A 27942-nucleotide genomic window follows, 5' to 3' on the forward strand; every position below is an offset into this window, starting at 1 on the left:
GGAGTAACATACCCTCGAGTATGTTTTAAAAAAATATATGAACATTGTGCTCCCTGCCTGCTTGATCAGGAAACCTGTGCATTACGTTTTTGTTTTTTTTTTTTAATTAGCTTTTTAATGGTTTTATCAAAACAAAACAAACAAAAAAAAACACAAAAAAAAAAAACAAAAAAAAGAAAGTTCTGCAAAATTGCAGATCCACAAAAGCTGGTTTTATAGAGGATCATGAACTATGCACAAACTGGGTTCGAGACTTTTTTTCTCAAGTTTCCTAGTGTATTTAGCTGAACAGACCTCCCGCAGAGTAACCGCATCTCATCGCCATTGCGTGCACGCTCTGTGTTTGACGTGTGGCCTGCACGTGCATAGCAGGTGTGCGTGCGTGCGCACACGCACCCGGCGTCCGGCTTCCCAGGCTGCCACTTAGCATGGAGCTGTGGAGAAACTCCTGGCGTTTTTTTAATTGGGGATGGAAGTAAACAATCTGTTTTTGTTTTTTTGTTGGGGTGGCTTTTTTGTTTTGTTTTTGTTTTTGACCTTTTCTTTTGAATTAAAGATGTCTGTAACTCTGCGATTAAGAAACAAGTTTGTGGCTTTTAATGTTTTTCCTCATAGAATGTGATTGTTGAAGAACATGCACCGAAAGTTGCTTTCAAAAGTACAACGCTTTGTTGAATCTTAATAAATGGCAATTTTTTTCTTGGCTGTTCAAATAAATGTGTTTTTTTGTTTTTGGAAGACAGATGTCAAGTTTCACTCTGTGTGTCGGGAGAGGGACTTGTCCTGCTGTATGGTAACAGAATCCCGTCTCTCATGACATCCTCAGAGTTGGTGTACCTGGATAAGCTCCCGGTGTCGGTTGCTTGACTTGTCACTCTGCCATTTGCTTTGCGGCTTTTCAGTTAACGTTGAGATCCTGTTCGCAACCATCCAGGCGTGCAGCAGGGCCTGCGGGCGCTCCGCCAGCAGTCCCCCGCCTGACTCGGCCACGTGCGACAGCTACTACTGTCTCGGATGGCGGCGGGACGCGGTCCTGCCCGCGGACCGCTGACGCCCGCCTGCGACCCAGTTCGGGCATCAGGAGGACTCGGAGAGAAGAGAGTAACGAAGGTCTTCCGCGTTTCCTAGGCGTTTTGTTCCTCTGTTATCGCAACGTCGCCTGGGCCGACCTCCACGAATTGCTGCGTACGAGCAGAGGGTTTCCGGTGCCGGGAACGCAGCTGATCGCCACCGTCGTTTCAGGTGGCAGGTAGAAATCGGAACCCTCCGGCGGTTTCCTCGTGCTTCTGAGTCATCAGGATTCTAAAGATAGACCCCTGAAGGCAAACCAAAATGTCCTCCGTGGCCCCGAGCTCAGAGACAGCAGAGTGAGCCTTTTTTTTTTTTGTCTCCGCTCCTATGAGTCAGCCCCATGTTTGCTTGAGAATTTGAGACCTGGTTGCCCCTTGGGCAAAGCCGTGAACTCCTGGCTCTGACCGAACCCCACGAAAAGAAGCGTGGAAACCGGGCCACGAGCGAGAGCAGAGCGGAGACAGGCAGAAGGAAGCGCGGGCCTCGGGCCCCAGCCGGCCGCGCTGCCGGCCCCGGACCCGACCCTCGGCGCCTGTGTGTCCAGTCGCTCCCGGGAGCAGACCACCCGTCCTGCCCCCGGAGGACCCGACTCTGCCTCAGGAGTGTCCCGTGGATGCGGCAGGCCACCTGGAGGAGATGGCATCCGCCCCGGGCCGGGAGGCCAGATTGGACCCGACGGCCTGGGGAAGGGAGGGGACGGGTGGGGGCACACAGGGCAAGCCGAGGCCTGACGTGACTGCCTCGCGTGAGGGGGCGTCCGGGAGCGGTCTCTGACCACGAGTGAAAGGGGAACTCGGCGTCTGGAGTCAAGAAGGCGACAGGTCAGAGCCGCACTCTGTCCTCATTCCGCAGAGGCGGAGGCGGGGTGCTCAGCGGGCGGTGCGTGACGCACAGGAAGGGGCCGGGGGTGCCAAGTCTGTGGACAGGAGCTGAGCACACCTTCGCGGGAGAGCGGGCAGAGAGCAGGGCACCTCAGGAAGCGTCTCACAGGGCTCGTGCTCTTGGGATGGACGGAGAAAACCCCGCGGTCACGGTGCAAACATGCGAATGACTCGGAGCCTGCCCCTGGGGGAGCCAACCTGGCCACCGTGTCTGGCCCCCCAGGCGTCGTGAAGACCAGAGCATTCCCTCCTGCCCCTAAGTGGGCCCATGCTGCCTCGGGCTTAAGTGACACTTCGGACCTCGCTGCAGCACCGAGCAGTGGTTCCCAGCCCCGGGTGTGTGTTGGAATGTCCTGGAGGTTTATTAAGCTCCCAGTGCCCTGCCGTGTCCCAAACCAGTTCAGCCAGCTACGAGTTCTCAGATCTCCCTAGTTGGTTACACTGAGCAGCCGAGGTCAAGCATTGGCACAGAGGGGCCTTGTCATCGGGCTGAAATAGCAGTCAACTTGCCATCTATTGGAATTACAATCCCCAAGAGTTCGTGTGGCCATTATGGCTCGGTTTGGGTTTTGGTTCCGTTTTTAGCGAAACCTCTACGTGCCAGGCATGGTGCTGAGCACTGCTTCAGAGCTGCGTCATCTGTTACAGAAGACGCTCGAGGCCACCAGCTCATAAGGGTCAGAGCCCAGGCCCACGAGAGTCCACAGCCGAGGCCCAGCCTCCCAGGGCCTCCATCATGGAAGGCACGGGGTGAGATGTTCCAGCTGGAGGGCCCCCAAGGCCACGCACGCATCAGACACAGCACCGACGGGGGGACAGGTGTGTGCTGGGCACAGGACCGGCCGGACAGCCGTGGGGCCGGGAGCCGCGTCCGCAGACCAGGCCCGCAGGCCTCGGGCGGGAGGAGGCGCTACAGTCTGGAGGCAGATCTCCAGGAAACCCAGTTTCCGTCTTTCATACGATGGGATGAGGCCACCCCACATCATGAGAGAGGATCCCCTTAACGTCATCTGACTTTAAATGCACCTACAGAGTGTCTTCACAGCCACGCCCAGGTCAGCGCCCGAGGAAGTGACTGACCGTCGCACGAGAAACCTGGCTGGGCCTGTCACTGCCTGTCACAGTGGCTCGTCCTGCCCTCACAGCTATGGCGAGGCAGGTGAAGTGAGCCCAGTCACTGCAACTGATGGGGAGGCCACGTCGAAAGGGAAGCGGTCAGTTAGTGTCCGTCCATCCAAAAGCACGTTGGTGACCGTTTTGGGGAACACGTCTGGAGGGGTCTGGCCCAGAGACCCCCCAGGTCAGTTGCGCACTTCCTGGGCTGTCCACCCAACTTCACCCTGCGGCCCTTATGCCCAGAGGCGCAGCCCAGAGTGGCCACCCGGGATCAGGGCCAGCTACTCACAGAGGTCCCTGCGTAGGCCCAGGGATCCTGATCTGCCGGGCGCCAGGTGCCGTCCCCCACCTGCGGAAGTCGAGTCGACGCAGGCGGGCCTCGAGGGCCGTGTCGGTGGACGGCATCTGCCCCTGGACGTCTGCCAGACACAAAGCACCCCCCGGGCGCTGTCCTTGGAGAGGGGCGGTTCGGGGCGAGCACGGGCCCAGCCTGGGCACTGCCGATGGCAGCGGCGTCTGCACCGCAGGTCTCACCTGGCCCTGCCGCCGCCTCGGCCAGGCCTGAGCTTTGCGACTCCCACCCCCCCTCGGAGGTGAGGGTGGAGCCACCACCCCTGTGACAGCCATCAAACACCGGGGCCTTGACAGCCTCACCCCTCCTGCCCGCACCCCTGGGCTCCTCAAACCCGGCCTGTAGGGACCGGGGCTCACTCCCCACCAGCCACGGGACGCCGAGCCCGCTCCTGGCCCCACGTGGGAGCTGGCCGCCCCTCTGCCTGGCAGGCTCTTCTCCCTGTGGCTCCTCTGCAACTGAAACGTCACCCTCCGTCCCCGCCACCCTGCCCCAGTAACCACTAGAACATCACTGCTGCTGGCTTTGTCACCCTGCCTGCCTGGGCTGTCCCCCGGGGCTCAGGCTAGTCAGGGGCTGTGCTCAGGCCAGGACATGTTTATCCTGCCATCCAGGGCTCGGCCAGCAGAGGGCGCCCTGCACTCAGCATGGGAGCCCCAGATTGTCAGCACTGAAACAGCTGGGGCACCCAGGGACGCCCGCGGAGCATCTCCCGGGCACTGGGTGGCTGGGGCGGGGGATGCCTTGAAGAGCCAGGAGCTGCAGCAGCTGCACGTGCAGGAGGCGGAGGCTCCCACAGCCCGCAGCCTCCCCCACGCGGGCAGGAGGCCGGCCACGCACAGCCCGCCCGCCCAGGTGGTGAGCAAGTCTCCCAAGAGACGAGCCCATTCTGCAAAATGTTTAATCAGAATAAATAGAGTCTCAGACAGGACAGCGTGATCCCAGGTCGGCGTCTGTGCCTGCAGGGCCGTGGGAACATGGCAACCCGGGATGAGCTGGCGAGCAAATGCAGGGCTCCCGGCCGGCCCCAGCGCGGTCCTACCAGGCATCCCGATCGTCTGTGAGCAGGTTCAGGGGCATCGCAGCCTCCTGGGCGCCACCAACCCTGCCAGAAAGGGAAGTCAGCGAGGGCGGCACGTCGCCCACACGGGAGGTTGGCGACCCTAATGGTCGTCCCTCGATGCGGCCGAGGCCAGACGCCCAGCAGCCTTCCTCAGGGGCCACAGTCCGGCCTCCAGGAGTCCAGAGAGAAGGCTGCACGGAGGCCGGAAGGAGCCCCGGGCCTCGGGCTGTGTGTTTTCGCCTGTCTGTCTGTCCGTCCAGGAAGCCGAAGGATGTCTGCACTTGCCTTCCCCACCCTGGGCTTAACCACAGTCTCCGAGACAAGGGGCGAGAAGGGAGCCTGTTCGCCGTGGGCCTGGGGCAGCCATGGCTGAGTAGTATTTTGGGGGCGTTCACCCCTTGGGCAGAACGGGAAGCATAGAGACGAGAAGGACCAGCCAGGCTGGACCCCCAACTTATAAAGAAAGAAGTGGCAGACAGGCGAGGAGGAAAGGCCATGAGCGGCCACGAGGCCCGGCCCCGCCGCGGCCGCGGCCCTTTCGTTACCGTTGTGCCCTGGCTCCCTGTGCCCTGGCTCCCCGAATAGCCACCGCCCTCCTCCCCCTGAGGGAGGGAGGGGGGAAGCAGGGCAGGGGCGTTCCGAGAGGCTGAGGGCCAGCCAGGGAGCCACTTCCCTCCCACCCCCAACGCCACACGAGGCCCGGGGGAAGGAACCCCAGTGTCCAGCCCCTGGTCCTCCTCCATCCACACTTGTCCACGGAGTGACCAAGACCCCTCACCTGCCCCTCTCCTTCCTCTCGTAGACAGAGTGAAGCTTGTTGATTAAGAAGATTTTGTCTTCCCCTTCCTAGAAACGCCGGAACATGCAGGATGTGAGAATAGACACTGTCCATCTGTCCGTCCATCCAGAACCGCCCCGGCGCGGAATGCACTTGGGGGAGCTCACACGTATCCAGCGTCGCGCGCACAGGGAGTTTAAAGGAGGGGCACAGAGGCGCCGCGGGCATACGCGTGCCCCTGTGCTCCCCACTGGCCACGGGGAAAAGGGAAACGCGCCGTGGCCCGGCCAGGGCCGCAGAGCCAGGCGCGCTCAAACCGGCCCTGCCGCCTGCTACCACTGCCTTGGACAGATCCTCTCCTCCCTAACCTCGGGCTCATCGTGTATAAAAGAGGGATGAGAAGGTATCCCGGGGCGGACCAGGCGGGCTCTCGGGCTGGGGCCTCCAGAACCAGCTTCGAATCAGCAGAGGTCCGGGGCTCCCAGGCCCACGGGCCCACCTGCCCCCACCTCATTCTCGACAAACCGTACCGTGCCTAGGAAAAACGTGTCCAACCCCGTCTCGCTTTAACCTGCCTCTTCCTATCTGCACGATAAGGGCACTGAGCAGGGCCCGTGTTCTGACCTGGGTCCCCCAGGAAGTCCAAAAGCCGCTTCGGTAGCTCAAAAATCCTCATGAGACCTTCCGCACTCCCGCAGGGCCATGCACCCCAAAATGCCGCGTTTCCCCACTGGGGCCCCATCCCATTGGCCCCTGGGAAGCCTGGCGGCCTCTCGGCCTCTCGCAACCTCTCAGTTTACTGCAAACCATGGGAACGACACACGTTAATTGATGTGAATTGCTCGGGAAACAAACCCTTTCAACAGCCCAGGCGCAAGGGTTGGGAGGAGTGGGGGGCGCTTCAAGGCGAGCCAGCAGGCAGCCCCCAGAGGGTGGAGGTTACGAGAGGGGCACTCACGTTGCTGATCTGGTCCTTGAGGAGGCAGATGACCTTCCGCTGGCCCTTGACCACCTGGATGTTGAAGTAGATCACCGCCCTGTGGGAGACAGGCGGTCACGGCTGGGCCCTGCAGGAGCGGGGCCAGGGGACGGCGGGCTGGGGGCTCGCACGGGCCGGTCCTCCTCCAGGGCCCCCCCGATCCACTCACAGCAGCAGGGCCGACACCAGGTAGATGGGGAAGGTGTTCTCCACCAGGTATCGGTGGACCCAGGGCAGCCAGGAGACTCTGGGGCCCGCCTTCTCCAGGCGGCGCACCCACACCTTGCCGGCCTCATACATGGTGTCCAGGGTCCGGAAGGGGCCGCAGACGCTCGAGGGCTTCACCCTGCGGGAAGAGGCAGCCTCCACATCACCCCACAGCTCGGCCACCAGCCACGGCCCCACCCAGGCTGCTCCGGGCAGCCCATCCCCAGAAGCCAGGGCCCACTCACTGCCAGACGGCGTAGCAGAGGAAGATGGCGGCGCCCAGGAAGGAGGGGAAGCAGAGCAGCGAGACGAAGACGGTGCTCATGTGGCAGGCCAGCCAGGGCCTGTGGGGCGCCTGGCAGTTGGCCATCAGGCTCATCTGGGGACAAAGGCTCTGCTCTGCCTCTGGCTGCCACACCCCGCTGCCCAGTCCTGGTGGGGCCCCCGTGAGGGAGGAGCGGGGAGGCGGGGCGGGGCCCGAGTGGAGACCCCAGGACAGGATGGGGCTCCCCGCCCCACAGGGCAGGGGCGGACGGGGAGAGGCAGGCAGGCAGGCCCTCTCAGGACCTGAGCCCGAAGGTTGGACAGAGACAGCTGGGCCGAGGCCTGGTTCACAGAGGGGAGACCGAGGCACACGGGTAAGGGAGGTGGCTTGTCCAGGGTCACTCGTGTGCGGAGGGGTTGGTGCTCACAGCCACCTCCACTGACGGAGGTCTCTGCCAGGCCAGGCGCTGTGCCCAGCGCTTCATAAATGCCATCTCTGGCCATTTCCTCTGGGGCACTGTCCCCATTGGAGAAACGAGGATATGGAGGACCAGGGAGACGGGCCTGGCCCTCGCCACCGAGCACCCCGACTGAGGGCAGAGGACCAGGGGCACTTCCCACAGCCAGAGTGTCCCCCAGGTCCCCAGCCCTAAGCCCAGCACACGGACACCCAGGAATGACAACCAACCCAGCGGAGTGATCCCCAGCCCGCTGAAGGCGGTCATGCAGGGGAGGGGCCAACTGGTTTCTGGGGTCAGGGGACTGACCCCAGAGGGAGGCCCTGGGCTGCTGGCCCCACGCCACTCGGGCCAAGTCCCTGGGCTCCATGTCTGCCAGCGGAGCGGCCCACCCGGGCCGCCCATGCCCCGCCGGTGCCCAAGGCCCCGCTGCCCTCCTGGGGCCCAGCAGGCACCTTACCTTCTTGACGTAGAAAAGCAGCAGCAGCTTGGCGATCTGCATGGCGGGGAGGAGGGGTGCGAACAGAACCCCCAGCCTGGGGAACGGCGGAGAGCAGGGGGCTGCAGTCCAGAGGCTGGGGGCATGACCCCCGTGCGGCTCCGCAGGGCCAGGACAGCCACCCGGGGCCTGGCGCTGGGGCGGCACGAGTTGCCTCGCGCCCTCCGCTCTGCACCCGAAGGCCAGGCCGGGTTCGGGTACAGCAAGTGTGGCCGCGGGCTGCGTGGCCCGGGAGGGAGGGGCCAGGGCCCGCACCGCCCCAGGCTGTGCTTCACTGGGGTCCCACGAGGGAAATGGGCTCAGCGCCACCCCCAGGGCGGGGCAGTGGAAGATGCTCATGCTCACCAGGTTAGGGTCTGCCCGTAAATCAGTTCCAGAACATTCCGGGCAATGTCGAACTCAGGCTTCCCTCTCCCGAGTTTCTTCTCAGAGATGAGCCTGGGGCAGAGGAGCCTAAGTGTCACTCGGGAGGGCTGATCCCGGAGAGCCACCCCGTCCCTACCCCCAGAAGGCAGGCACCCTCCGAGGGCGGCCCGCATGCCCGGCTCCCATCCCTGCCCACCCCACATTGGGCACCCAGCCAATATCACGGCGGGGGGGGGGGAACAGCAGCCTGGGCCCCCGCCCCGAGGGAGGCCCTTTCTCTAAGCACGCACAGGTACACCAGGTGTAAACACACACAAGCCGCATCGAACGTCGCTCTGCACTGTAAAAATCTACGTTATTAAATCCATGTCCTCAAAGGAAACACAAACAGGAAACGGAAAGCGCCTGCGATGCGGGCACCCAAAGGGGCTGCATGCACCTGATCCTTTCTCCCGCCCTCCGGGTCCTCTTTGTTCGAGGCCAAGACTATGCTCTCCACGTCACCCGAAACCTGCTCTCCTTCCCACCCTAAAAATCGATTACGTCGGTCCCAGGTTTTGCTCATGACCTTTTTTCATCTTTTGATCTTAATGATCTTTTAAAAACGCTGGTGTGGGTGGAGGTTTACAGCCAGCGGGAGAATCTCCAGGTGGCCTCCACTGCCACCCAAGTGAGGATGCTCTGAGCCCTTCCGAGGGCAGGGCAGCCCAGTGCCCCAAGCATGGGCAGGACAGGGCAGAGCAGGGCTCCCGCTCCGGAGGGCCTCACCTCCACACCAGCTCCCCGAAGAATGTATCCAGCAGCGTGAAGAGGAAGTCCATCACCATGAGCCGGTACAGCTCTTGGCCCACGAAGTTCTCCCAGCACTGACACGGACCAGGCTTCAGGCCTTGCCTCCCGCGCCCCCACCCACCCTGCTCACCCGGCCCTCGCCCCCGGGAACTCCAGTCGGCCAGCAGGCCAGACACAGTCAGGCAAGGCCGGCATGGGGACCACTGTGAGGGGCTGCCCTGCACCCGCACCCCGGGACCAGGACGGCCTCCCCCAGCACCACCCGGGCCCTCCTCACCTGGTCCTTCAGGGCGCCCACCCGGCGGCCCAGCCAGTGGTAGCAAAGAATCCCCAAGATGACCATCTTGAGGATGAGGTTCCTGTGGAAGGCGGGGGCATGGAGGCTGAGGACGGGGTGCCTTGGGAACTGCGCTCCAGGAAGCCCCTGCCCAGCCCCGCCCAGCCACACACCTGCAGACGGCCACGCACACCTCCATCACCGGGGAGCTGTGCCGCTCCAGGGCGGCCAGGCAGCGGTACAGGTAGGGAGCCCCCAGGTTGAGGAGGCAGACCACCAGGGGCAGGGCCAGCTGCGCCTCCTCCCGCTCGGCAGACACGGGGCTCTGCTGGGGTGGGGGAGGGGCGGCGGTCACCACAGCTCCCCATGCCCAGGGCCAGGTCCTCTCCCGGGCCTGGGGCGGGAGGGGGCTGCGGGGAGGAGTCCCAGAGCGGAAGGAGGGGGGAACTGGCAGGCAGCGCCTCCCTCCCCCACGATGCATCCACCCCAGGCTTCAAGTTCAAACCACACAGGAAGGGGGCGGGGCGGGCCGCGGGTGTCGCAAAACACGAAGGGAAACAGAAGAAAAAGAAACCAGGGGAGAGTGTGAGGCAGATGCAGGGGAGACAGAGAGCTGGGCCCCCGAGGCCGTGCAGGGGGCGGGGCCACAGCCCGCTCCCCGGGGTGGCTGCCGGGTCACTGGGGTCGCTGGGGGCCCATTCTACCCAGGCGGGAGTGCGAACCCCCAGGCCGCGCGCCCGGCCCCTCACCTCGACCAGGAGCTCGGAGAAGATGTAGACAGCCACGGTGCAGCCGAACGTGATGCCCAGGCAGAGCAGCCACACGAGGGCCAGCAGGGCCGCGCGCCGCAGCCGCCCGCACACGCCCCGCGAGCCCTGCCGCAGCTGCCACTCGGCCAGCAGCTCCTGTGGGGACGGCGGCCGGCACTGTGCAGCCCCGCGCACATGCGCACACGCGCGGCCTGGCGGGACCAGGCGCGCCCGCCCGCCCGCCCGCCCCCGTGCCGCTGCCTGTCCCAGCCACAGCGAGCGCAGGACGGGGCCCCAAGGCCGTGTCCTGCCCTCGGTCCCCACCAGCCCGCAGTTGTCGGCCTGCTCCCGCCCGCGGTTCCAGCCGGGGGCTCCTGCTGCAGCCGGAGGCAAATGCCAGCCCCTCCCAGCCGCCCCCTCCCAGCCCAGCCTCCTGACCAGCACACCAAGGCCCCTGGGAGCTCCCTGAGGCCCAGACGAGGCCCATCTGCCCGGTGGGGAAGGCAAGGGACTTCCCAGGAGGCCCGGCTCAGCCACCGGGCCACCCAACGGCCTCGGGCGAGGGACTGGGCCTCCAAGCCTCAGCTCCCTCACTCACTCGCAGCAGGAGAGTAACAGTCGCTACCAGGGGCCACGTGGCCAGCGGGAGGGGGTGCCAGCTGGAGCCCCTGGGGCCTTATCCCGCTGAGGACCAGAGGATACGGGGACTCCCGGAGGGGACCCGGGAGCGAACCCAACCCTCTCTGGCCGTTTGGTTCCCAGCGGACCGGGGGCCAGGGCAGCGGGGGCCGGCAACTCGGGCCGGGGCTGCTCACCTTCAGGTGGGTTCTGATCTTGTCATGCTGCAGGCGGGAGGCCCACTTCTGGGTCACCTTGTGGTCCCAGGAGCAGAAAGCAGTGATGGCGTGGGCCCCCGAGGTGCTGCCCACCCGGTAGCTCTCCCCAAAAGAGCGGGACATGCTGTGAGGAGCAGAGCCAGGGGGGGGTGACGACATCGGGGCGAGGCGCAGAGGCCGGGGAGAAGGCGCAGGGACACTCCCTGCAGCCGAAGCCCACGCCCCTCCGAGGAGACCCCCTGGCGCCGATCAGCCCACCGCCACGCCCCGCGCCCCTCCTCCGGCCCAGCGCTCGGCCTCCTGGTGTGGACCGCTGGCCACTCTCAGTCAGCCCTGTCCAATATGGTGCCCGCCAGCCACAAGTGGCTATAAGAGTGGCCACTGACATGGCCAGCGGCCCCCCACCCAGACATGGCTGCCGAAGATGCTGGCTCAGCTCAGGACCTTCGCGCTGCCTCTCCTGATAACCAAACACCTTCCCCTCCCTCTTCTCTGCCCATTCTCATCTAAGCTCCTACTCCGGCCACGGGCCACCTCCCCTGGAAGGCAGCCTGACTCCACCCCCGTGCTCCGTAATACCTGGGCAAGCACCCAGGGCTGCTGGGTTTCCCCAGCCTCCTCACTGTCTGTCTGCTCCCCTAGACAGACAGCTCCCCAGGGACAGGCATGATGCTCATCTACCTCCCTGCCCTGAGCTGAGCACAGCAAATGTCTGTGGGTGGATGGGAGAAGAGAAAGATGGAAGGAAGAAAGGATGGGAGGGAGGGAGGGAGGGTCCATAGATGGATGGTTGAATAAATGGTGGATGGATGAATGAATAGGCGGCTGGATGGATAGATGAATGGACGGATGGATGGATGGATGGGTGGGTGGATGGGTGGATGGGTGGATGGGTGGGTGGATGGGTGGATGGGTGGATGGGTGGGTGGGTGGGCGGGTGGATGGATGGGTGGGTGGGTGGATGGGTGGATGGATGGGTGGATGGGTGGATGGGTGGGTGGGTGGGCGGGTGGATGGATGGGTGGGTGGGTGGATGGGTGGATGGATGGGTGGGTGGGTGGATGGGTGGATGGGTGGGTGGGGTGGGCGGGTGGATGGATGGGTGGGTGGGTGGATGGGTGGATGGATGGGGGATGGGTGGGTGGGTGGAGGGTGGGGGATGGAGGGTGGGTGGGTGGATGGGTGGGTGGGGGTGGGAGGGGGATGGATGGGTGGATGGGTGGATGGGTGGATGGATGGGTGGGTGGGTGGATGGGTGGGTGGGTGGACGGGTGGATGGATGGGTGGGGGGGTGGATGGGTGGATGGATGGGTGGGTGGGTGGATGGGTGGGTGGGTGGGCGGGTGGATGGATGGGTGGGTGGGTGGATGGGTGGATGGATGGATGGACGGGTAGGTGGACGGGTGGACGGATGGATGGACGGGTAGGTGGACGGGTGGACGGATGGATGGACGGGTAGGTGGACGGGTGGACGGATGGATGGACGGGTAGGTGGACGGGTGGACGGATGGATGGACGGGTAGGTGGACGGGTGGACAGATGGATGGACGGGTAGGTGGATGGGCAGGTGGATGGATCAGTGATGCTCAGCGTCAGGGTCACATGCGGAAGGCCCTTACCTGTACACCAGGGTGATGCAGGTGATGAAGAAGGCTGCGCCCACAGTGAAGAGGTAGGCCAGGGGCATGTTGTAGGGCAGGCCGCCGCCCTCGGGGGTGCACTGGCCACCGTCCGGCGGGGGGGCGCACGGCTGGTTCAGCGTGGTGTTGCTGTAGTAGCCGTAGTACATGACGGTGTCGGTGAAGCGGCCCTGTGAGGGGGGGCCGGCCCGGTCAGGGACCCTCCTCCTGCACCTGAGCCACCCCCAGGCTGTGAGGGGCAGAGGGGGGGCCCGTGGGGGAGGGCCAGGGCGGGGGCAGCGAGGACAACACAGGTGGACAAAGGGCCTTGGCCTCCTGGGGTCACGCGGACATTGGGGCATCAGGAGAGCTGACTGTGGCTCACCACGGGGCAGGAATGGGGTCCCCCCGGGGAGGCTGCCCCCGGCCCCGGCCCCTGGCCGCACCCCGCCCGTGAGCAGCTCCAGGCCGGTGAAGGCGCGGACGGGGCCCGAGCCCGCAGGCGGGAAGGCGGCCTGCACGCCCACGATGAAGGCCAGCAGCGGCAGCAGCAGCAGCGCGTTGAAGGCCAGCAGGGTCTTGAGGAAGAGGAAGTAAGACAGCACGCTGGAGCCGAACCGGCCGCCGATGCGCTTCAGGGCACGGCGCCAGGGCGCCAGGGCCTGCAGCCCCGGGAGCAGCCCCAGCCCCAGGTCGCGCCAGGCCTGTGGGGACAGGGGCAGGACGGTCCTGCGGGTGAGGACCCGGGGGTGCCCCCGGCAGGCGCCCCGAGCCCAGCACACAGGCGCAGCGGGCAGTGGCGGGGGTACGGCTGGGCGAGGGGGGCATTCACGGCCCCAGACCCAGGCCGAAGGCGAGGGGACTCCACGGGCAGGGCAGTAGAGGAAAGAAGCGGGGCCACCCCCCGCCCCATCCCAAAGGGGGGCGCCTACCAGGACACAGGCGTATCGGAGCCGGCTGCAGCAGGAGAGGCGCCCGCGGCGGCCGCGCTGGCCCCAACGCTTCTCCCTCGGGGTCAAGGTCTCCTCTCTGCGGGCGGAGGCAGCGTCAGGGCTGGACCAGGGAGGGGACCACCCCACAGGCTCAGGGCCGTTCCGCCCCACCGCCCAGCCCAGGAGGGGGTGGGTCTCAGGGCCGCCAAGGCCGAGGCCGGTGGGCACTGACCGCAGGCAGCGTTTCTCGGCCAGGCTCAGGGGCATCGCCCGGAGCATGTGGTCCCGCTGGGCCACCGTCAGGCCCTGCAGCTCCTTCACCAGGAGGACACGCTTCTCTGCAGAAGGACAAGGCAGCCCGTCGGGGCCTTGCAGCCTCTCTCCGCTGAGGCCAGACCGTGGACCCCACTGCGACCCCGCACGGGCCGGCCCGCTGCCCCACCCCAGCACAGGCCCCCTGTGCCCGGGCCACCGAGGCCAGATCCCCCGTCTTTCACCCCGGCCAGCCATCCTCTCGCACCTGCAGCCCCGAGCCACCTCCACCGACCTCCCAGCATCCTCCCGACGCCCCCGCTCCTACACCCGCACCCTGCTCCTGGGCCCCCACAGCACCGTGCTCTGACCCCCTGCGACCGGAGCCCCACCCGCCCTGGCTCAGCAGAGATAGGGCCTCAGCCTCACCCCGTCCCCACCCCACTCCCCACCATCCGGCCCTCGTGGGGTGAGTGTGGAAGGGCGGGACATGGGGGTGCTGGGTGAAAACCGAGGTGCTCGCCCTCACCTCTTTACAGCCACTCTGAGGGGAGCGAGCTGCTTCAACCCCAATTTCTCAGACAAGAAATGACACCCAGAAAGCTGACACCCAGCCCAGCTTACAGAGTGGGCCCGGGACGTTCACCCTGATCCCAGAGGCCACGCTGCCCTGCACTGCTGCGTCACCCAGCAGCCGAGGGCCTTGGGCGAACTGGGGGTGGGGGAACAGAGGCAGGACCCCAAGAAAGTTCACAGACCTGGGGAGGCCAGAGTCCAAAGGAGGGGTGTGTCAGAGACGGCCTAAGCCAACCTCTGAGACCAGGCCCCTCTCCCTCCCTCAGCCTCTCTCCCTGCTCCCCGGCCCCCCAACACTGGCCTCCACATGGCCCGGAAAAGCCAGGCACGCTCCCACCTCAGGACCTTTGCCCATACCCCATCGGCTCTAGTGTCACTTCCTCCAGGAAGCCTCTCTGGATCTCTCTAGGCTAGAGAGTTCCGAGATGCTGTTCCTCGGTCGCCCTGATTTGGTCATTAACCATCCCCTTCTCTGTCTGTTTGGCTCCCGGCAGACAATGCGCTGCACAAGCGCCCGAACGGGCCTGCCTACCGCCGCCTCGGCCCCCACGCCCCCCACGCCGAGAGCAGCGTCGGGAAGTGCCGTGCCCTGCGGTGCGTGCCGGAGCCCCACCCTTTGCGGACACCAAGCCAGCCCTGCCCCGCACCAAGGGACCTCCCCCCTGCGGGCCTCGGGCACCTGCCGGGGGCGGGTCCCGTGGGTCTGCGGCACCCCGGCCCCGCACCCCGGCCGGCCCCGCTGCCCCACGGGGGTCCGCCGCTCACTCACCCTCCTCCTGCAGGGCGGCGGAGTCCAGCTCCAGGTCGTACAGCCGGAGGCTGGGCCGGGCCGAGCGCCCCGGGTGGGAGAGCTGAGGCCGGCTGCCCCTGCGCCGCAGCCGCACCGTGCGGTTGTAGTACTGGGAGATGATGGCACCGCGGCTGCGGCCTGCGGAGCCGCCGGTCAGGGTGGCCCGGCCCCGGGAGGCAGCGGCCGCACCCCCTTCTCATACCCGGGGACCGCGCTGTCTAGGAGGCCGCAGGCTGCACTGGGTCCCGCAAGGCCGATTTTATCCCTGCGACCTGACGACCCTGGCATTGTTTTTAGAACCCAGCAAGGCTGCACGGGCCGCGCCGGGCCTCCCCTGGCTCGGAGGGACACAGACCCCCCACCCCCGCCCCCCGAAAGCCTGGCCCAGCCCACAGCCTGGGGCCGACGCCAGGGCCAAGGACAGAGGGTCCCACTCACCGATGGTGCGACTGGGCATGCTGGCCAGGATGCGGAGCGTGGCCGTGCTGTGCACCACGGCACCCTCGGGCCCCAGGAGGGCCTGGCGGTCACTTTCTGCAGAGCACGAAGGCTTGTCCAGAGGTCTCGGGGACACAGCTGGCCAGCAATCTCCCCCACCCCGCCCCCACCCCCATCCCAGGCCTGCAGAAGGCCCGGCACCCTGGCCGCACCAGCCCAGCACCCCGGCCTGGGACGGGCAGGCTCACCTGAGGCCGTCGGGGCGCGGGCGCCCGGCCCCCGGGGCTGCAGCTCCAGCCCCTCCTCCGCCACGCACTGGCTCTGCTCCTGGAGGAGCTGGTGGAAGGAGCGGTGCATCTCGCCCTCGTCGCAGGAGCTGGGAGAACCGGGCGGGCGTCAGGCGGCAGCTGGCCCAGGCCGGCCCGGCAGCCTGCCCTTCCACGAGGCCGCGGCCCCGCCGCCCTCTCCCGGGGCGGGGGGCGAACACCCCAGTCCTGCCACCCGCCAGCCCCGGAGCACGTACCCCTGGTCCTCCGGGGTCTCAGGGACATTGAGGACAAGGGCCGGCGGCTGGGCCATGTCCGCTGCCCGCACCCAGCCCGTCTGCAGACCGGGAGCAGCTCAGAGCCGGGGCACAGGCAGCCTCCGAAGCCTCCTGATGCCCATCTGACGAGACAGGGAGCATGGCACCAGGGTCAGCCTCGTGCCTGGCACCCCGTTAAACCGCCCTCTCCCTGGGGACCATGGGAGACACCACGCACCACTCAGGCTGCCCGAGCCCCGCCCTGCACCCCATTCATAGCCAATCACGCGGGCAGGCGAGTGGCCCCAAATAAACCTCACACCAGAATGGACGGACCAGCAGCCCAGTGCCCAGGAAAGGATGACGGAGGGAGAGAGGAAGTTAGGGACCAGGGTCCGGGCAGTTCCCAAAGGTCCGCTCAGTGCCTGGGAAATGCGGAAGAGGTGGGGTGCTGTGGACACAGCCCTCCGTCCCCAGGGTCGTGCCCCAGGGACTCCACCCTCTTGGCAAGAAAGGTCAAGGCAGCTCTGAGACCTTCCCTGTGTCCACTCTGTGACCCCAAGGCGGTGCTTCCTCTCACAGGAAATCCTCACCCCCACCCCCAACCAGGCCCGCAGCGTGGGAAGGCCTCCTCTCACTATGCCCCCACCCGGCACCCCCACAGCACACACACGCACGCACACGCGCACACACACACACACACGAAGCCGTGGCCACTGCCTGGCGCTGCGAGGTCCAGTTCTCAGCAGACTGACTCCTCTGCATTCCACCGAGGCTGGGCAGGGCAGCGGGCTGGGGGAGGGGCGGGCACTGAACAGGCTGCCTTTGTCCAGCCTTTGTCTGGGCAGAGGGCTCTGCCGTTGTCACCCAGAACAACTGGAATGAGGCCGGCCTTGTCTGGTGTCACCCCGCGAGAGCGGGACGGGGCGGGCGACACTCCCCCAGCCACCAGCTGGCCCTGCGGAGCCCTGTCTCAGCTTTTGGCTTGCCCTGTCCCGGCTCTCTCCCCTCCCCCCGGGGGAAGTCAGCACTTAAGAGAGTTGGCTCAGCTCAAGGGGGCTTCCTTGGGTGAGGCCGGGGTGTCCAGACAGCAGGTCCTGCTGGGGCTATGCCCGGACAGCGTCCTCGCTCAGGGGGGGTCCAGCTGTCCAGTCTCTGAGCCCAGTCAGCACGCACTCCAAGACTCTTCCCCCCCTCCAGCAGGAGGGCCGCGTGGGAAATGCGGAGAGACAAGGCCATGGTGTGTCCTGCCCCTCCGCCTGATCTGGGAAAGTGGCCCGAGGCGGGGCCGATGGCGCGTTCCCCAATCCTGTCTCTAGAGCTGCAGTCCCTCGGGACACGTCCTCCCAAACCTGGAACCACCCCTCTCCAAACAAGGAGGCAGACATAAGAGCAGAGGGGAGGAGGAGGGCCCGGGCGCTTGGTGGCCACGGCCTGGGCTGCCGGCTACCTTCCCCGGGCATGGGGGCTTGCCTGGGCCCACCTGGGCACTGGCACCTGGGCACTGGCCAGAACTTACTTCCAGCTGCTACCTGGCACCTTGGCACCCTACTCCAGGCTGGGGCAGGTCAGGTTAGTTTCTGGGGTGAGTTTCCTGAGCCCTAAGCCAGGTGGGGAGGGGCAGGGTGGGGCCCCTCCGGAGAACCCCGCCCAGCCGGAAGCCAGTCTGGGATCAATGCTGCCCAGGACAAGCCACAGCCCAGCCTCATAGCCTAGGGGCTGCAGCAACTCTGGGAGCCCCTCGACCCCCACTGGCCAGTCTCCCACCACCCCATTTGCTGTCAGTAGGACCGGCCTGGGAGACCCAGCCTCCCCGCCCCCACCCCTCCTGAGAGGGTCAAACCCCAGGACGTCCTGGAGAACTGGGAGGATGCTCACTGCCCAGTGGCTCCAGGGGCCCAAAGGAATTCAGAGTGGGTGGAGCTGCTGGGCTGCAGGGAAAGGCTAGGGAGGACGTAGCACTGCCCCCAGCCCCAGGCCCGCGCCCGGCCTGGAACAGCACCTGGATCCCCCGCTTACCTGGGAGGCACTGCAGGGGAGGGGCCCTGCACGCCCTGGAGTAGCTCACTGGTCCCCGGAAAAGGCCACTGGGAACTGTGGTCTGGGCTCCACCACCTGGGAAAGGGACTTCAGGGTCAGGAGGAGGGAGTGACCCAGGGCCCAGGGGGTGACCTGTGAACTTGGCGCCCAGGCAGGGCCAGAAGGAGGAGCTACACTGCCCAGCCCGGCCCACATGGTGACGGGCCTCAAGCATCACATGACCCGGCTTGGCCCGTGGGCGCACCCTGCTCTCGAGCCCTCGGGTGACTGTGCCCTCTCCCTGCCAACTTCGACCCCTTCTCACACCCAAAAGGCCTGAGAGTCTAGGCCTCTTCCAATCCTCCGGTGAGACCCCCAATTTCTATGGGACTTAGTTTCCCAAGTTTCAAGTGGGGCAATAATTACAGACGCGCCCGTTTCCCGGGGTGATGATGATAACAGGGTGCTGCAAAAGCCCACTGATAGGGCGCCTTGCAACAGCAGATTAGGGAACCCGTTCCTCCAGCCCAGCCGCCCACTGTCAAACACCCCGGGCGGCCCGCCCCCGGCCCCGCCCCTGACCGGGGCGTGGCTCCTGCTGCGGCGGGCAGAGCTCTGGCACTTCCTGTGTGCTGGGTGGGGAGAGGGCAAGGTGGAAGAGACTGGCACTTTGACACTTTGTGACTGTCCTCACTGCTGTTTCCTGTTATTCCCCACAAGCCAGGGAGGCGGGCACGGAGGTCCCTAGTTCACGGGTGAGGAAACTGAGGCCGAGAGGTCAAGGGGCCCCCAGCTGTCATGTGCCAGGGCCAGCGTCTTGTCCACCTGGTGACTGCCGAGAAGCCTGACTTGGAGAAAGCCTGGCGGAAGGCCAGAGGAGAGGCCTCGTGGATTGGAGAAAACGGGTGGGATGTGCACAGTGGTCGGGGAACGTTCCTGGTCAGGGGGAGCCGGGCGAGGCGGGCAGGGCGGAAGCAAACTGCGAGGCAGAAAGAAAGGAGAGGCCCCCAGTTGGGGAAGCAGGTGGGCAAAGCCAGGAGGCCCCGGTGAACACACGTGATGCAAGTCGCCGGGAAAGGGGTGCTGGGGGTCCGGGGACTACGGCTGGACGGAGCGGGAGGGGCCGGGGTCGAGGCTGTTTTGCAGCTGTCAGTGTGGTCCTCAGGTGGGTGGGTGGGTGGTCTCAGGCTGGCTCATGGCACCAGGCACCTCGGCATGGAGGCCCAGGCCCTGCCTCTCCTCCCGCTGTTCATGACCTCCCTGCATACCCAAGCTCCAGCCTCCTTGGACTCGCATGACCCCAAGCCCAACGTGAAGGTCACCTCTTCCAGGGAGCCTTCCTGGATTGAGCCCGGTTGGAGCACTTACCACATGTACACTTGCCAGCCTGTCCCTACTCCCCCAACTCTCTGAGCCCACTGTGTGCCCAGCAGCAGCCCCCAGCTCAGGGCCTGGCATAGAGTTGGGCCCCGGAAAACCAGACACGGGGCCAGGAGGGGAGGTAGAAAAGCCACTGGAGCTCAGCTCTTGGGTGATGCTGACCTGAGGAGAAGGACAGGCCCCGGTGGCCTCCTGGGGGTCCTAGGAGAAATGGCCGAGGTCACTGACTCCCGGATGTCTTAACTGGGTGGACGAGGATGGAGTCCACCCCTCAGCGCTCACCATGGCCCAAGTGCTAGGCCTGGGCCTTTGTCACTGGCCAAGGCGGGAAGTTAGGAAATAACTCAGCCCGATGTGATGGGACCCACCCATGAAGTTGCTATCGCGCCCTCCCAGGGGAGCCAGGGCCACCGGCAACCGGCAGATAAAGGGCCAGGGACCCGCAGCCCGAGGCCCCGCGAGGTCAGGCTCCAGCCTGGGGAAGGGGGCGGACCCGGAGAGCGCGCGCTCGCAGCCCCGACTTGTGCTCCCAGCTGCCACCGTGCAGCCCCGGGGGGCTGGGAAGCGGCACCCGCAGGAGCCGGGCGGGGCCCCGCGCGGCCTACCCGGGTCCCACACGGGGAAGGGACCGGCCGACCCCCGCCCAGCGCGCCTCACCTGCCCGCCTTCGCCCCACGCTCGCAGGAAGTGCCGGCTTTGGAGGGAGAGCAGAGGAAACTGGCGGAGGGAGGTACGGGGAGAGGAGCAGAACCGGAGGAGACCGCGCAGCGGGGGGAGCTGGGGTTCCTGTCATGTGACCCCTCCCCTCTGTTCCCTCACAGCCCTGCCTGGAGTAAAGGCAGCGGGTTGCAGAGGGTCTCCTCCGGGCGCTTGCTCCCTTGTCCCCAGGTGAGGAGGGTGCAGAGTGCGGGGGGATAGGAGAGAGAATTGAGGCCGAGGGGTCCCTTCGTCCACTGCCCAGGGCCAGGGCTGTAGCCGCGCTTCTTGGTCTGGGGTCCCCAGGCCGGGCGCAGCAAACCCAATGCTGAGGGCCAGACCCCAAGACAGAAGACAGAGGGGGTCCCAGCACGCCCAGACGCGGGGCGCTGCGGGCGGCGGCAGCCTGGGAACTGTGCGTTCCCGACAGGGAGCTTCCCCGAGAATCAGCGGGTAGAAAAGAGCGAGAATTGTCTGTCGCCCAAGGGTGACCGGAAGGCCGGGGGCCACAGGTGGCAGGTGGGGGTGGGGCCACGCAGGCCTTGGGCCCCGGGTGCCTCGGCTTTGGCTGGGAGGGAGGGGCCCATCTTTCCGCGGCCTCTGGACTTCATCCCCATTTTACAGATGGGGAGGCTGAGGCCCCTGGCCACGTGTTGCTTTGGGAGACGATGGGGACTGAGGTCTCACATCTTTCTCTTCACTTCCGGACGCGCCAGGGCCAAGACCTCGGGCTCACCCAACAGGCGCCCCGCAGCCGTCGTGGGGGGCGGGGCTGCAGCCCCCCCAGCAGAGATGCTGCGGCAGTGGTCCGTGCAGTCCGGGCAGGCCCCGGGGGAGCCGGCGGGCGAGGAGCTGTGGGAGTCGGAGGTGCAGCGGCTGCGCTCCTCCCAGGCGCCCGTGCGCACGCTGCCCTACGCCATGGTGGACCGGCGCTTCATCCGGTGGGTGCCCGGGCGCCGGCCCCCGCCGAGCCGCGGTGCGGGCGGGGGAGCGCCGCGAGGATGCGCCAGTCGCAGGGGGGGCGGAAGACTCTGCCTGGCGGGTGCGCAGGGTGGGTGATTCAGGGGCGCCCCCATCGCCACCCCACACCAGGCAGCTGCGGGAGCCCGAGGGGGCGAAGACCCCATACTGGCGGCAGTGGCGGCGCAGGGGGCGGACTGCGAAACGGAGCCTGGGGGAGACGGCGCAGCAGCTGGCCCAGGGCTTCGGGCTCTGGGAGGGGGCGCTCTACGAGATCGGGGGTAGGACCTGCGCCCCGACTCCCACCGCCCCTCTCTGGGCTCTCAACGTCCAGTTTAGAATAAAGAGGAGGGCATCATCCCGCTCGCCATTGCCCGCTCCAGTCCCGCCGCCCCACCCCCACCCCCTCCTCACACACCGCCCTCCTTCCCCATCGCGCGGGCACGAACCTTGGCGGGTGACAGCACCCTCTGGTGGCGGTCAGAGGCACTGTTAGACCTCTAGGACACGACCGCGAAACCCGTCCCATGAGGCTGGTCGCCCACCTGCCACGGGGTGGGTGGGCCCTGGGTCTCAGCAGGGTGGCCCGGCGCTGCCCTAACCCACCCGCTGTGCCCCACAGGCCTCTTCGGCACTGGGATCCAGTCCTATTTCACCTTCCTTCGCTTCCTGCTGCTGCTCAACCTGCTGACCCTGCTTCTGACCTCCAGCTCCGTCCTGCTGCCCCTGGTCTGGCTCCGGCCCCCTGACCCAGGCCCCGCCCTTAACTTCAGTGAGTGCCTGGCCACCTGCACCCTGCCCTGAGGCGGAGCGGGCGGAGTGCCCTGACAGCCCTGAGCCTCTCTGTCCTGTCCTGGGCCTCCTGCCCGGTCCGGCCAGGGACTCAACCTACCCGAGCCCTTTGCACGGCTTGCCTGGTGGCCCAGCCCCAGGGCCGCGCTCGGGCTTCTGTGGGGTCGAGGGCCAGCAGTGGGTAGGGGCGGAGCCTCACCCAGGCCTGAGGGTCTTTCCTCACAGGCCCTCTCTCCCTCCCTGTAGCTCTCTGGTGCCCTGATGGCGCCCAGCTCCAGACTGGTGTTCCCAGTTTCCACAACCAACTTTGGAATGTCTTCACTGGCAGGGTGAGTGGGCTCCATCCTGGCTGTGGGCCAGGAGGGCTGGGGGGACCCAGTCTGAGAGGACCCCCACTTCTCCAAGAACGTCGTGGCTTCTAGGGAGACAGTCTTACACAGACAAGCTGGCCGGGCCAGCAGTGGGGTCAGAAAGAGGCTGAGGCCACTGCACAGCCCAGGCCCATGGACAGGTGCCCACAGCCCTCCGGGCCCAGTGGGGGTGGGGGCACAAGGGACAAGAGGGCACAGGTGTCCAGGCCCCTGGGATATGACCACCCCCCCCCCCGCCCCGGGGAAGCCACTTAGCGGTTACCATGCAGACTCCGCGTTCCGGCCCTGTCTCTCCCTCAGAACTGTGGCCTTGGGCACATTGCCAAAACCCTCGGCGCCTCTGTGAAATGGGGGTGCTCGTCCCCCTTCCCGACGGGGTTCTTGTGGGAGTTAATGCGTTGATACACGGAGAGCTCTGGGCACACAGCCTGGCGGGGGCTCGCGCTCAAGTCGTCACCATCCACGTCCCCAGGCCTTCAACAACACCTACCTCTTCTACGGAGCGTACCGGGCCGGGCCGGAGGACGGCGTGACATACAGCATCCGCCTGGCCTACCTCCTGAGCCCACTGGCCTGCCTGCTCCTCTGCTTCTGTGGGACTCTGCAGCGGTGAGAGCGCGGCCCCTGCTCCCACGTCTTGCCGGGGGGTCTTCCCTGCTCACCCGTCCATTGGTGTGGTACCTGCCCTGGCCCCCACTCATTAAGGCTCATGGGCGCTTCCAGGGTCCAAACTCTGTGTCACCAACTGCAGACCTCAGGGACAGGGGCCACTGCCCCTCCCTCCCCCCTGCCCCGAAACCAAGGCCGAGGCCAAAGTCTGCCCCCGGGACTGCCAGGGGCTTCCCACCCCAGGGCCGAGGCTGGCAAGCGGGAGGCGCCCCGCCCCCACAGGCCCTGGCCTCCCGCCCCTCCAGGATGGTGAAGGGGCTGCCCCAGATGCTGTTCCTGGGCCAGGACTACAGGACGCCTCTCAGTGCCAAGGTCTTCTCCTCCTGGGACTTCTGCATCCAGGGGAAAGGAGCGACCAGCATCAAAAAGCACGAGATCAGCAACGAGTTCAAGGTGTGTGCGAGTGTACGATGTGTGTGTAAGTGTGCTGAGTGTATACAGTGTGTGTACACGTGCGTGCGCACCAGGGGCTACAGCCGGAGGCAGCAGCTGCAGATGTGAGCGCTCGCCTGCACAGTGCAATAGAGGGTGGTCTGCAGGACGCCACCGGCCACGCCTGGGCCTGTCCCCGCCCCAGTGTCATCCTACGGGCTGGCAGCCTGTCTCCCACACCCACTGCCCAGGGCCTCGATCTGCTGGACGGCACCCGCCCCCACGCACCGCCCAGCCTGGCCCAGCTCTAACCCGCCGCCTCCGCCTCCTCTCCCCCCACAGGTGGAGCTGGAGGAGCGGCATCGCTTCCTGCAGGTGCAGCAGCAGACCCGGGCCCAGCGAGCATGCCACCTGCTCACCTACCTGCGGGTCAACATCCTCATCGGGGTGCTGGTGGTGGGGGCCATCACTGCCATCTTCTGGGCCACCACGTACTCACAGGACAACAAGGAGGTGCAGGAGACTGACATGTGTTCATTTAATCCCAGCCAGAACCCCAGAACCATGGGAGGCGGCGGGAGGTACCACTTTAAAGAATCTGAGGTTTAGAGAGGTTAACGCAATTTGCCCAAGGTCACAGCCAGATTGGGGCTGGCCTTACCTGGGGACATTGCCCACTGCCATGTCGCCATAGTCCATGGACTTCCAGAGGCAGGGCCCACCTAGAGTTGGATTTTAGGGAGTGCACTGGAACGGGGAGCTTCTGGGGGCCGCCAGCCCACGGACACCCCCGCTCATCCCTGCAGGAGCCCCTGTTCGTGCTGCTCCAGTACCTGCCCCCCGGAGTCATCTCTCTGGTCAACTTTCTGGGTCCTCTGCTGTTCACGTTCCTGGTCCAGCTGGAGAACTACCCTCCCAACACTGAAGTCAACCTCACCCTTATGTGGTGAGCGCCACCTCCTGGGTGACAGATGGGAGGGAGGGGAAGGCAGGGAGGACTCAGAAGCATGTGAGGAGCCATGTCCTGCTGCCTGTCTTGGCAGTCTCGCGGTGCCAAGCAAGGGAGGGCAGGTGGGCCCTGGTCGGGGAGACTCCAGGCCCCTCTAGCCAAAGAAAGGTAGCAGTCTGGATCAAGTGCTGGCCACTGAGGGGTCCAGTGATGGTTTTGTCGGAGGGTGTGGGGAGCCAGCTTTACACCCTTAGGAGAACCAGGAGTGTGGGATGCACAGTTTTCACGTCCCCGAGGGCTTACACTCGTTACCGCGACAACCCTCTCATGCCCTGCGAAGCGGGATTATCCTCACTTCCCTATTGGACTTGTGAGGAAACTGAGGTTCTCAGGGGCCAATGCCTTGGCCAAGGTCAAGCTCGCCACGCCTGCTACGTGGAGGCTCGCACGCAAGCCGCCCCCCCTGCCCCATGATCTGCTCCGTGTCTCCTCTCGGAGCCAGGGTCCGGTCTTGGACCCAGAGACCCTCTTTGCCCGCCCCCCCCCCCCCCCGCCGGGAGCTCCAGCCCGGCTTCCCTCTCCATCTGCCTCCCACGCACCCCCGCCTCCAGCCTCCTTCTACTGACAGCCACTGTCAACAGCCCGCTAGGTGTCAGCATCGAGGAGTATGCACTTAGATGGCCACGCGTGCGCCATAGTGTCGGGTTGGCCGCCTGCCTGGGCGAGGCAGGAGTGCGCATGCGCGTGTTGGTGGTTTACGCGGCAGTGCAAGTACCAGGCGGCAGGAGGGAGGGAGGGAGGGAGGGAGGGAGGAAGGAAGGAAGGAAGGAAGGAAGGAAGGAAGGAAGGAAGGAAGGAAGGAAGGAAGGAAGGAAGGAAGGAAGGAAGGAAGGAAGGAAGGAAAGATTTCACCCGCAAAAGGATATTAAAGGCCCATCGAGTATACGGGGAGGACGCCTGGACTGCGCTGTGTTTCTCAAACTGATTTAAAAACGGAACCCTTCTCCCATGAGTCATCTGGAGACCAAGATTCTGGGAACACTGTCGTGGGTAGATTCAGAGGGAACTGGGCCTGGGCAAGACAGGATCTTGCTCAGGCATCAGCCACACCTGTATCCCGGGCAGAGCGAGCCCACGTGCCTGAGCCCCGCCCCTGACGCAGCCTCTGCCCCCAGGTGCGTGGTGCTGAAGCTGGCCAGCCTGGGGATGTTCTCCTTCTCGCTGGGCCAGACCATCCTGTGCATCGGCGGAAACAAGACCAGCTGCGAGTCCTACGGCTACAACGCCTGTGACTACCAGGTGGCTGATGGCTCCATCAGGGTCTGTCCCTTCTGTGCCCCTCCTCTTTGGTGTCCCTGCCCCTTTGAAGTCCCCGTCCCTTCCAGGTCTCACCGCGGGGAGAGGCCTTGGGCAGAGCTGCCCACACCACACTGTGCCCTGGAGGGCGGCGGTCTGGGCTGTGGGTTTTTCCTGCTCAAATCTTACCCTCGAAACCTGGGTTTTAACTTAGCGATCATCCCAGACTCCGGGCAAGGCTCCTGTGCCACAGAGACCCCCCCAGCGGGTGGGCGAGGGGCGGCTGGGACTGTGGACAGTGACAGGGCCCCTCTGCACCAGTGCTGGGAGAATGCGGTGGGGGAGGAGCTGTACCGGCTGAGCACCTTCAACTTCCTGCTCACCTTGGCCTTCGCCTTCTGCGTCAGCCTGCCGAGGAGGTGAGCCACGTGGGGACACCACGGGGGTAGCCTGGGCATGTCCGGTGGTGGCCGGTGGCCACAGCCAAGGGCGAGCAGCTCACAAGCAGCTCCGTGTGAGTGTGGGAGGGCCTATGGCCATGACCGTGACGGATGTGGTCCACACATCCTCCCGGATGGTGGTCCCTGGACACTTCCCGCCCCCAGGCTGCTGGTGGAGCGATTCTCAGGCCGGTTCTGGGCCTGGCTGGGCCGGGAGGAGTTCCTGGTGCCCAAGAACGTGCTGGACATAGTGGCGGCGCAGACGATCACCTGGATGGGTCTCTTCTACTGCCCGCTGCTGCCCCTGCTCAACAGCGTCTTCATCTTCCTCACCTTCTACATCAAGAAGGTGCAGGCTCCCGGGCTGGGGCGGGGCGCAGGGCTGTAGCTGGGTGGGGCTCGCGTCCTGCTCCTGCCGCCTCCCCTGCTCTGCGCCCCCTCCCCGGGCCTCGGGCGCCTTGGCATTCGATGCGAGGCTGACACCCGCACTGCTGTCGCTCCCCAGTACACCCTCCTCAAGAACTCCAGGGTGTCCCACCGACGATTCCGTGCCTCCAGCTCCACCTTCTTCTTCCAGCTGGTGCTCATCCTGGGCCTGCTTCTGGCCACCGTGCCCCTTGGCTACGTGGTCAGCAGGTGAGGGGCGTGGAGGGGCTGGAGGCTGGTGGGCGGGCAGCTCCTCACTGGGTGCCTGACGCCAGCCCACTCCGGCCCTCTCTCCACAGCATCCACTCCTCCTGGGACTGTGGCCTCTTCGCCAACTACTCAGCCCCCTGGCAGGTGGTCCCAGAGCTGGTGGCCCTCCGGCTGCCACCCTCTGGCCAGCGCGCCCTCCACTACTTGGGCTCCCGTGCCTTCAGCTTTCCCCTCCTCATCCTGCTCAGGTTCCTCTAGGACAGCAGGGGCCAAGGGAGGGAGCGTCTTGGAGTGGGGGGGTCCTTCCTTCCATGGGCACCCCACCTCATGGGACCCGGGAGCCAGACAAGGGAGGCAGGGGCTCCAAGGGAGGTGGCCTGGGGGTTCCTCCTGTGGTCTTAGGCAGCCCCTGGGCAGGCCCCTCAGGGCCTCACCTGCAAAGCCCGCCCCTTACCTGACCCCTGGGGAAGCACGGTGCCTAGCGCAGACGCGGTGAACCTGCAGCGTCATCCCCATTGCCAGCTAGGGGAGGGGAGGCTGAGCGTCCACGGGAGGGTCAGGGTGGGACGGGAGAGGAAGCAGTGTCTGCAAACGCAGGCAGAGAGACGACCCCAGGAGCCGTTTTTAAAAGACTGGGTGGGAGGGAGGAAGTAGTGAGGTGACCGACCTTGGATTCCCATCTGTCCAAAGCCTCATCCTGACCGTGTGCGTCTCGCAGTCCCAGGCCAACGCGAGGGCCATCCAGGGACTCCGGAAGCAGCTCGTGTGGGTGAGTGTCATCTGAGCTGGGAGGGGCCGCCCGCTGCGGGCGAGACCCTGTCGGGGGAAAAGCGGGGATGGTGGACAGACAGGATGGGCTCTAGGCGTGGCCTCGGGCCGGGACCCATACACAGGAACAGCGCCCTAGACCTGGCGTCAAGGGTTTAGCAGGAGCACGGCCTGGGTCTGAGAGCGGGGCGGGACGGGACCCTGCTGGAGCGTTCCGGGGGGGTGGACTGGGCCTTGCGGAGCGTGGCCTCCCTGGGGGCGGAATCAAAGAAAGATGGGCCTCGGACGTGGCGCGGGCTCTGGAGGGGCGTGGCCTCTTGAGGGGCGTGGCCTCTGGCTGGGGCGGGGCCTCGCGGTGGGGCGGGGCCTGGGTAGGGGGCGGCTGAGCTGCAGCTGGGGAGCTGACAGCTTCACCCCCGCCGGCCGGCTCGTGGAAGGAGGCGCCTCTGTTAACCCGCCGCTCGCTCTGCTGCAGCAAGTCCAGGAGAAGTGGCACCTGGTGGAAGACCTGTCGCGGCTGCTGCCCGAGTCCCCCCACTCTCTCTCTCCGCGTCCGCGATCCTTCTGCCCCGGATTCCCGTGCCCGGGCTCCCCGGCCCCCAGGCCCTCCGGGTCGGAACGCCCCCCCGCGGATCCCGCCTGTAGATTCCGCTTCCCCAGCGGTGCGGACCAGTAGCACCGACTCCGCGTCTGCCCAGAGCGGCCCCCATGCTCCTGCTCCCGGTGACCCGCCCCCCCCCCCCCCCCCCGCCACTCTCAGTGGGCGTCCCAAAGCG

The 27942-nt window shown here is 65.9% G+C and overlaps 2 protein-coding genes across 23 annotated transcripts; one reads left to right on the plus strand and one right to left on the minus strand.

The window, feature by feature from the left end:
• Positions 1-510: 510 nt before the first annotated feature.
• Positions 511-20003, minus strand: TMC6 (transmembrane channel like 6). Of its 18 annotated transcripts, none has more exons than XM_016143217.2 (23): positions 19875-20003; positions 17838-17933; positions 16057-16243; positions 15819-15961; positions 15544-15671; positions 15296-15391; positions 14837-14995; positions 13472-13577; positions 13240-13336; positions 12754-13011; positions 12308-12498; positions 10668-10812; positions 9853-10008; positions 9277-9431; positions 9104-9185; positions 8803-8900; positions 8014-8106; positions 7630-7705; positions 6693-6826; positions 6410-6586; positions 6220-6298; positions 5262-5329; positions 511-4525 (listed from the first exon to the last, which is right to left on the minus strand). In XM_016143217.2, the coding sequence occupies exons 4-23, from the start codon at positions 15872-15874 to the stop codon at positions 4459-4461; spliced, it is 2421 nt and encodes an 806-aa protein (XP_015998703.2). In that variant the 5' UTR covers positions 15875-15961; positions 16057-16243; positions 17838-17933; positions 19875-20003; the 3' UTR covers positions 511-4458. The 18 variants fall into 18 exon arrangements, 15 of the variants coding, with proteins under 15 accessions (XP_015998703.2, XP_015998702.2, XP_015998698.2 ...); XM_016143216.2 differs by lacking the exon at positions 19875-20003 and adding an exon at positions 19380-19491; XM_016143212.2 differs by lacking the exon at positions 19875-20003 and adding an exon at positions 19206-19317.
• On the plus strand, positions 18482-27916 carry TMC8 (transmembrane channel like 8). Of its 5 annotated transcripts, none has more exons than XM_016143209.2 (16): positions 18482-18592; positions 20630-20854; positions 21006-21154; positions 21496-21645; positions 21912-21994; positions 22509-22645; positions 22951-23098; positions 23420-23590; positions 23884-24023; positions 25202-25325; positions 25644-25741; positions 25928-26111; positions 26268-26398; positions 26488-26646; positions 27089-27167; positions 27642-27916. In XM_016143209.2, the coding sequence occupies exons 2-16, from the start codon at positions 20706-20708 to the stop codon at positions 27840-27842; spliced, it is 2103 nt and encodes a 700-aa protein (XP_015998695.2). In that variant the 5' UTR covers positions 18482-18592; positions 20630-20705; the 3' UTR covers positions 27843-27916. The 5 variants fall into 5 exon arrangements, with proteins under 5 accessions (XP_015998695.2, XP_015998692.2, XP_036078944.1 ...); XM_036223051.1 differs by lacking the exon at positions 18482-18592 and adding an exon at positions 19825-20105 and having other exon boundaries at positions 26340-26398; XM_016143208.2 differs by lacking the exon at positions 18482-18592 and adding an exon at positions 19827-20105.
• The last annotated feature ends 26 nt before the right edge of the window (positions 27917-27942 follow it).

Source organism: Rousettus aegyptiacus, unplaced genomic scaffold (assembly GCF_014176215.1).
Source record: "Rousettus aegyptiacus isolate mRouAeg1 unplaced genomic scaffold, mRouAeg1.p scaffold_m13_p_6, whole genome shotgun sequence".
NCBI classification, from domain to species: Eukaryota; Metazoa; Chordata; class Mammalia; order Chiroptera; family Pteropodidae; genus Rousettus; species Rousettus aegyptiacus.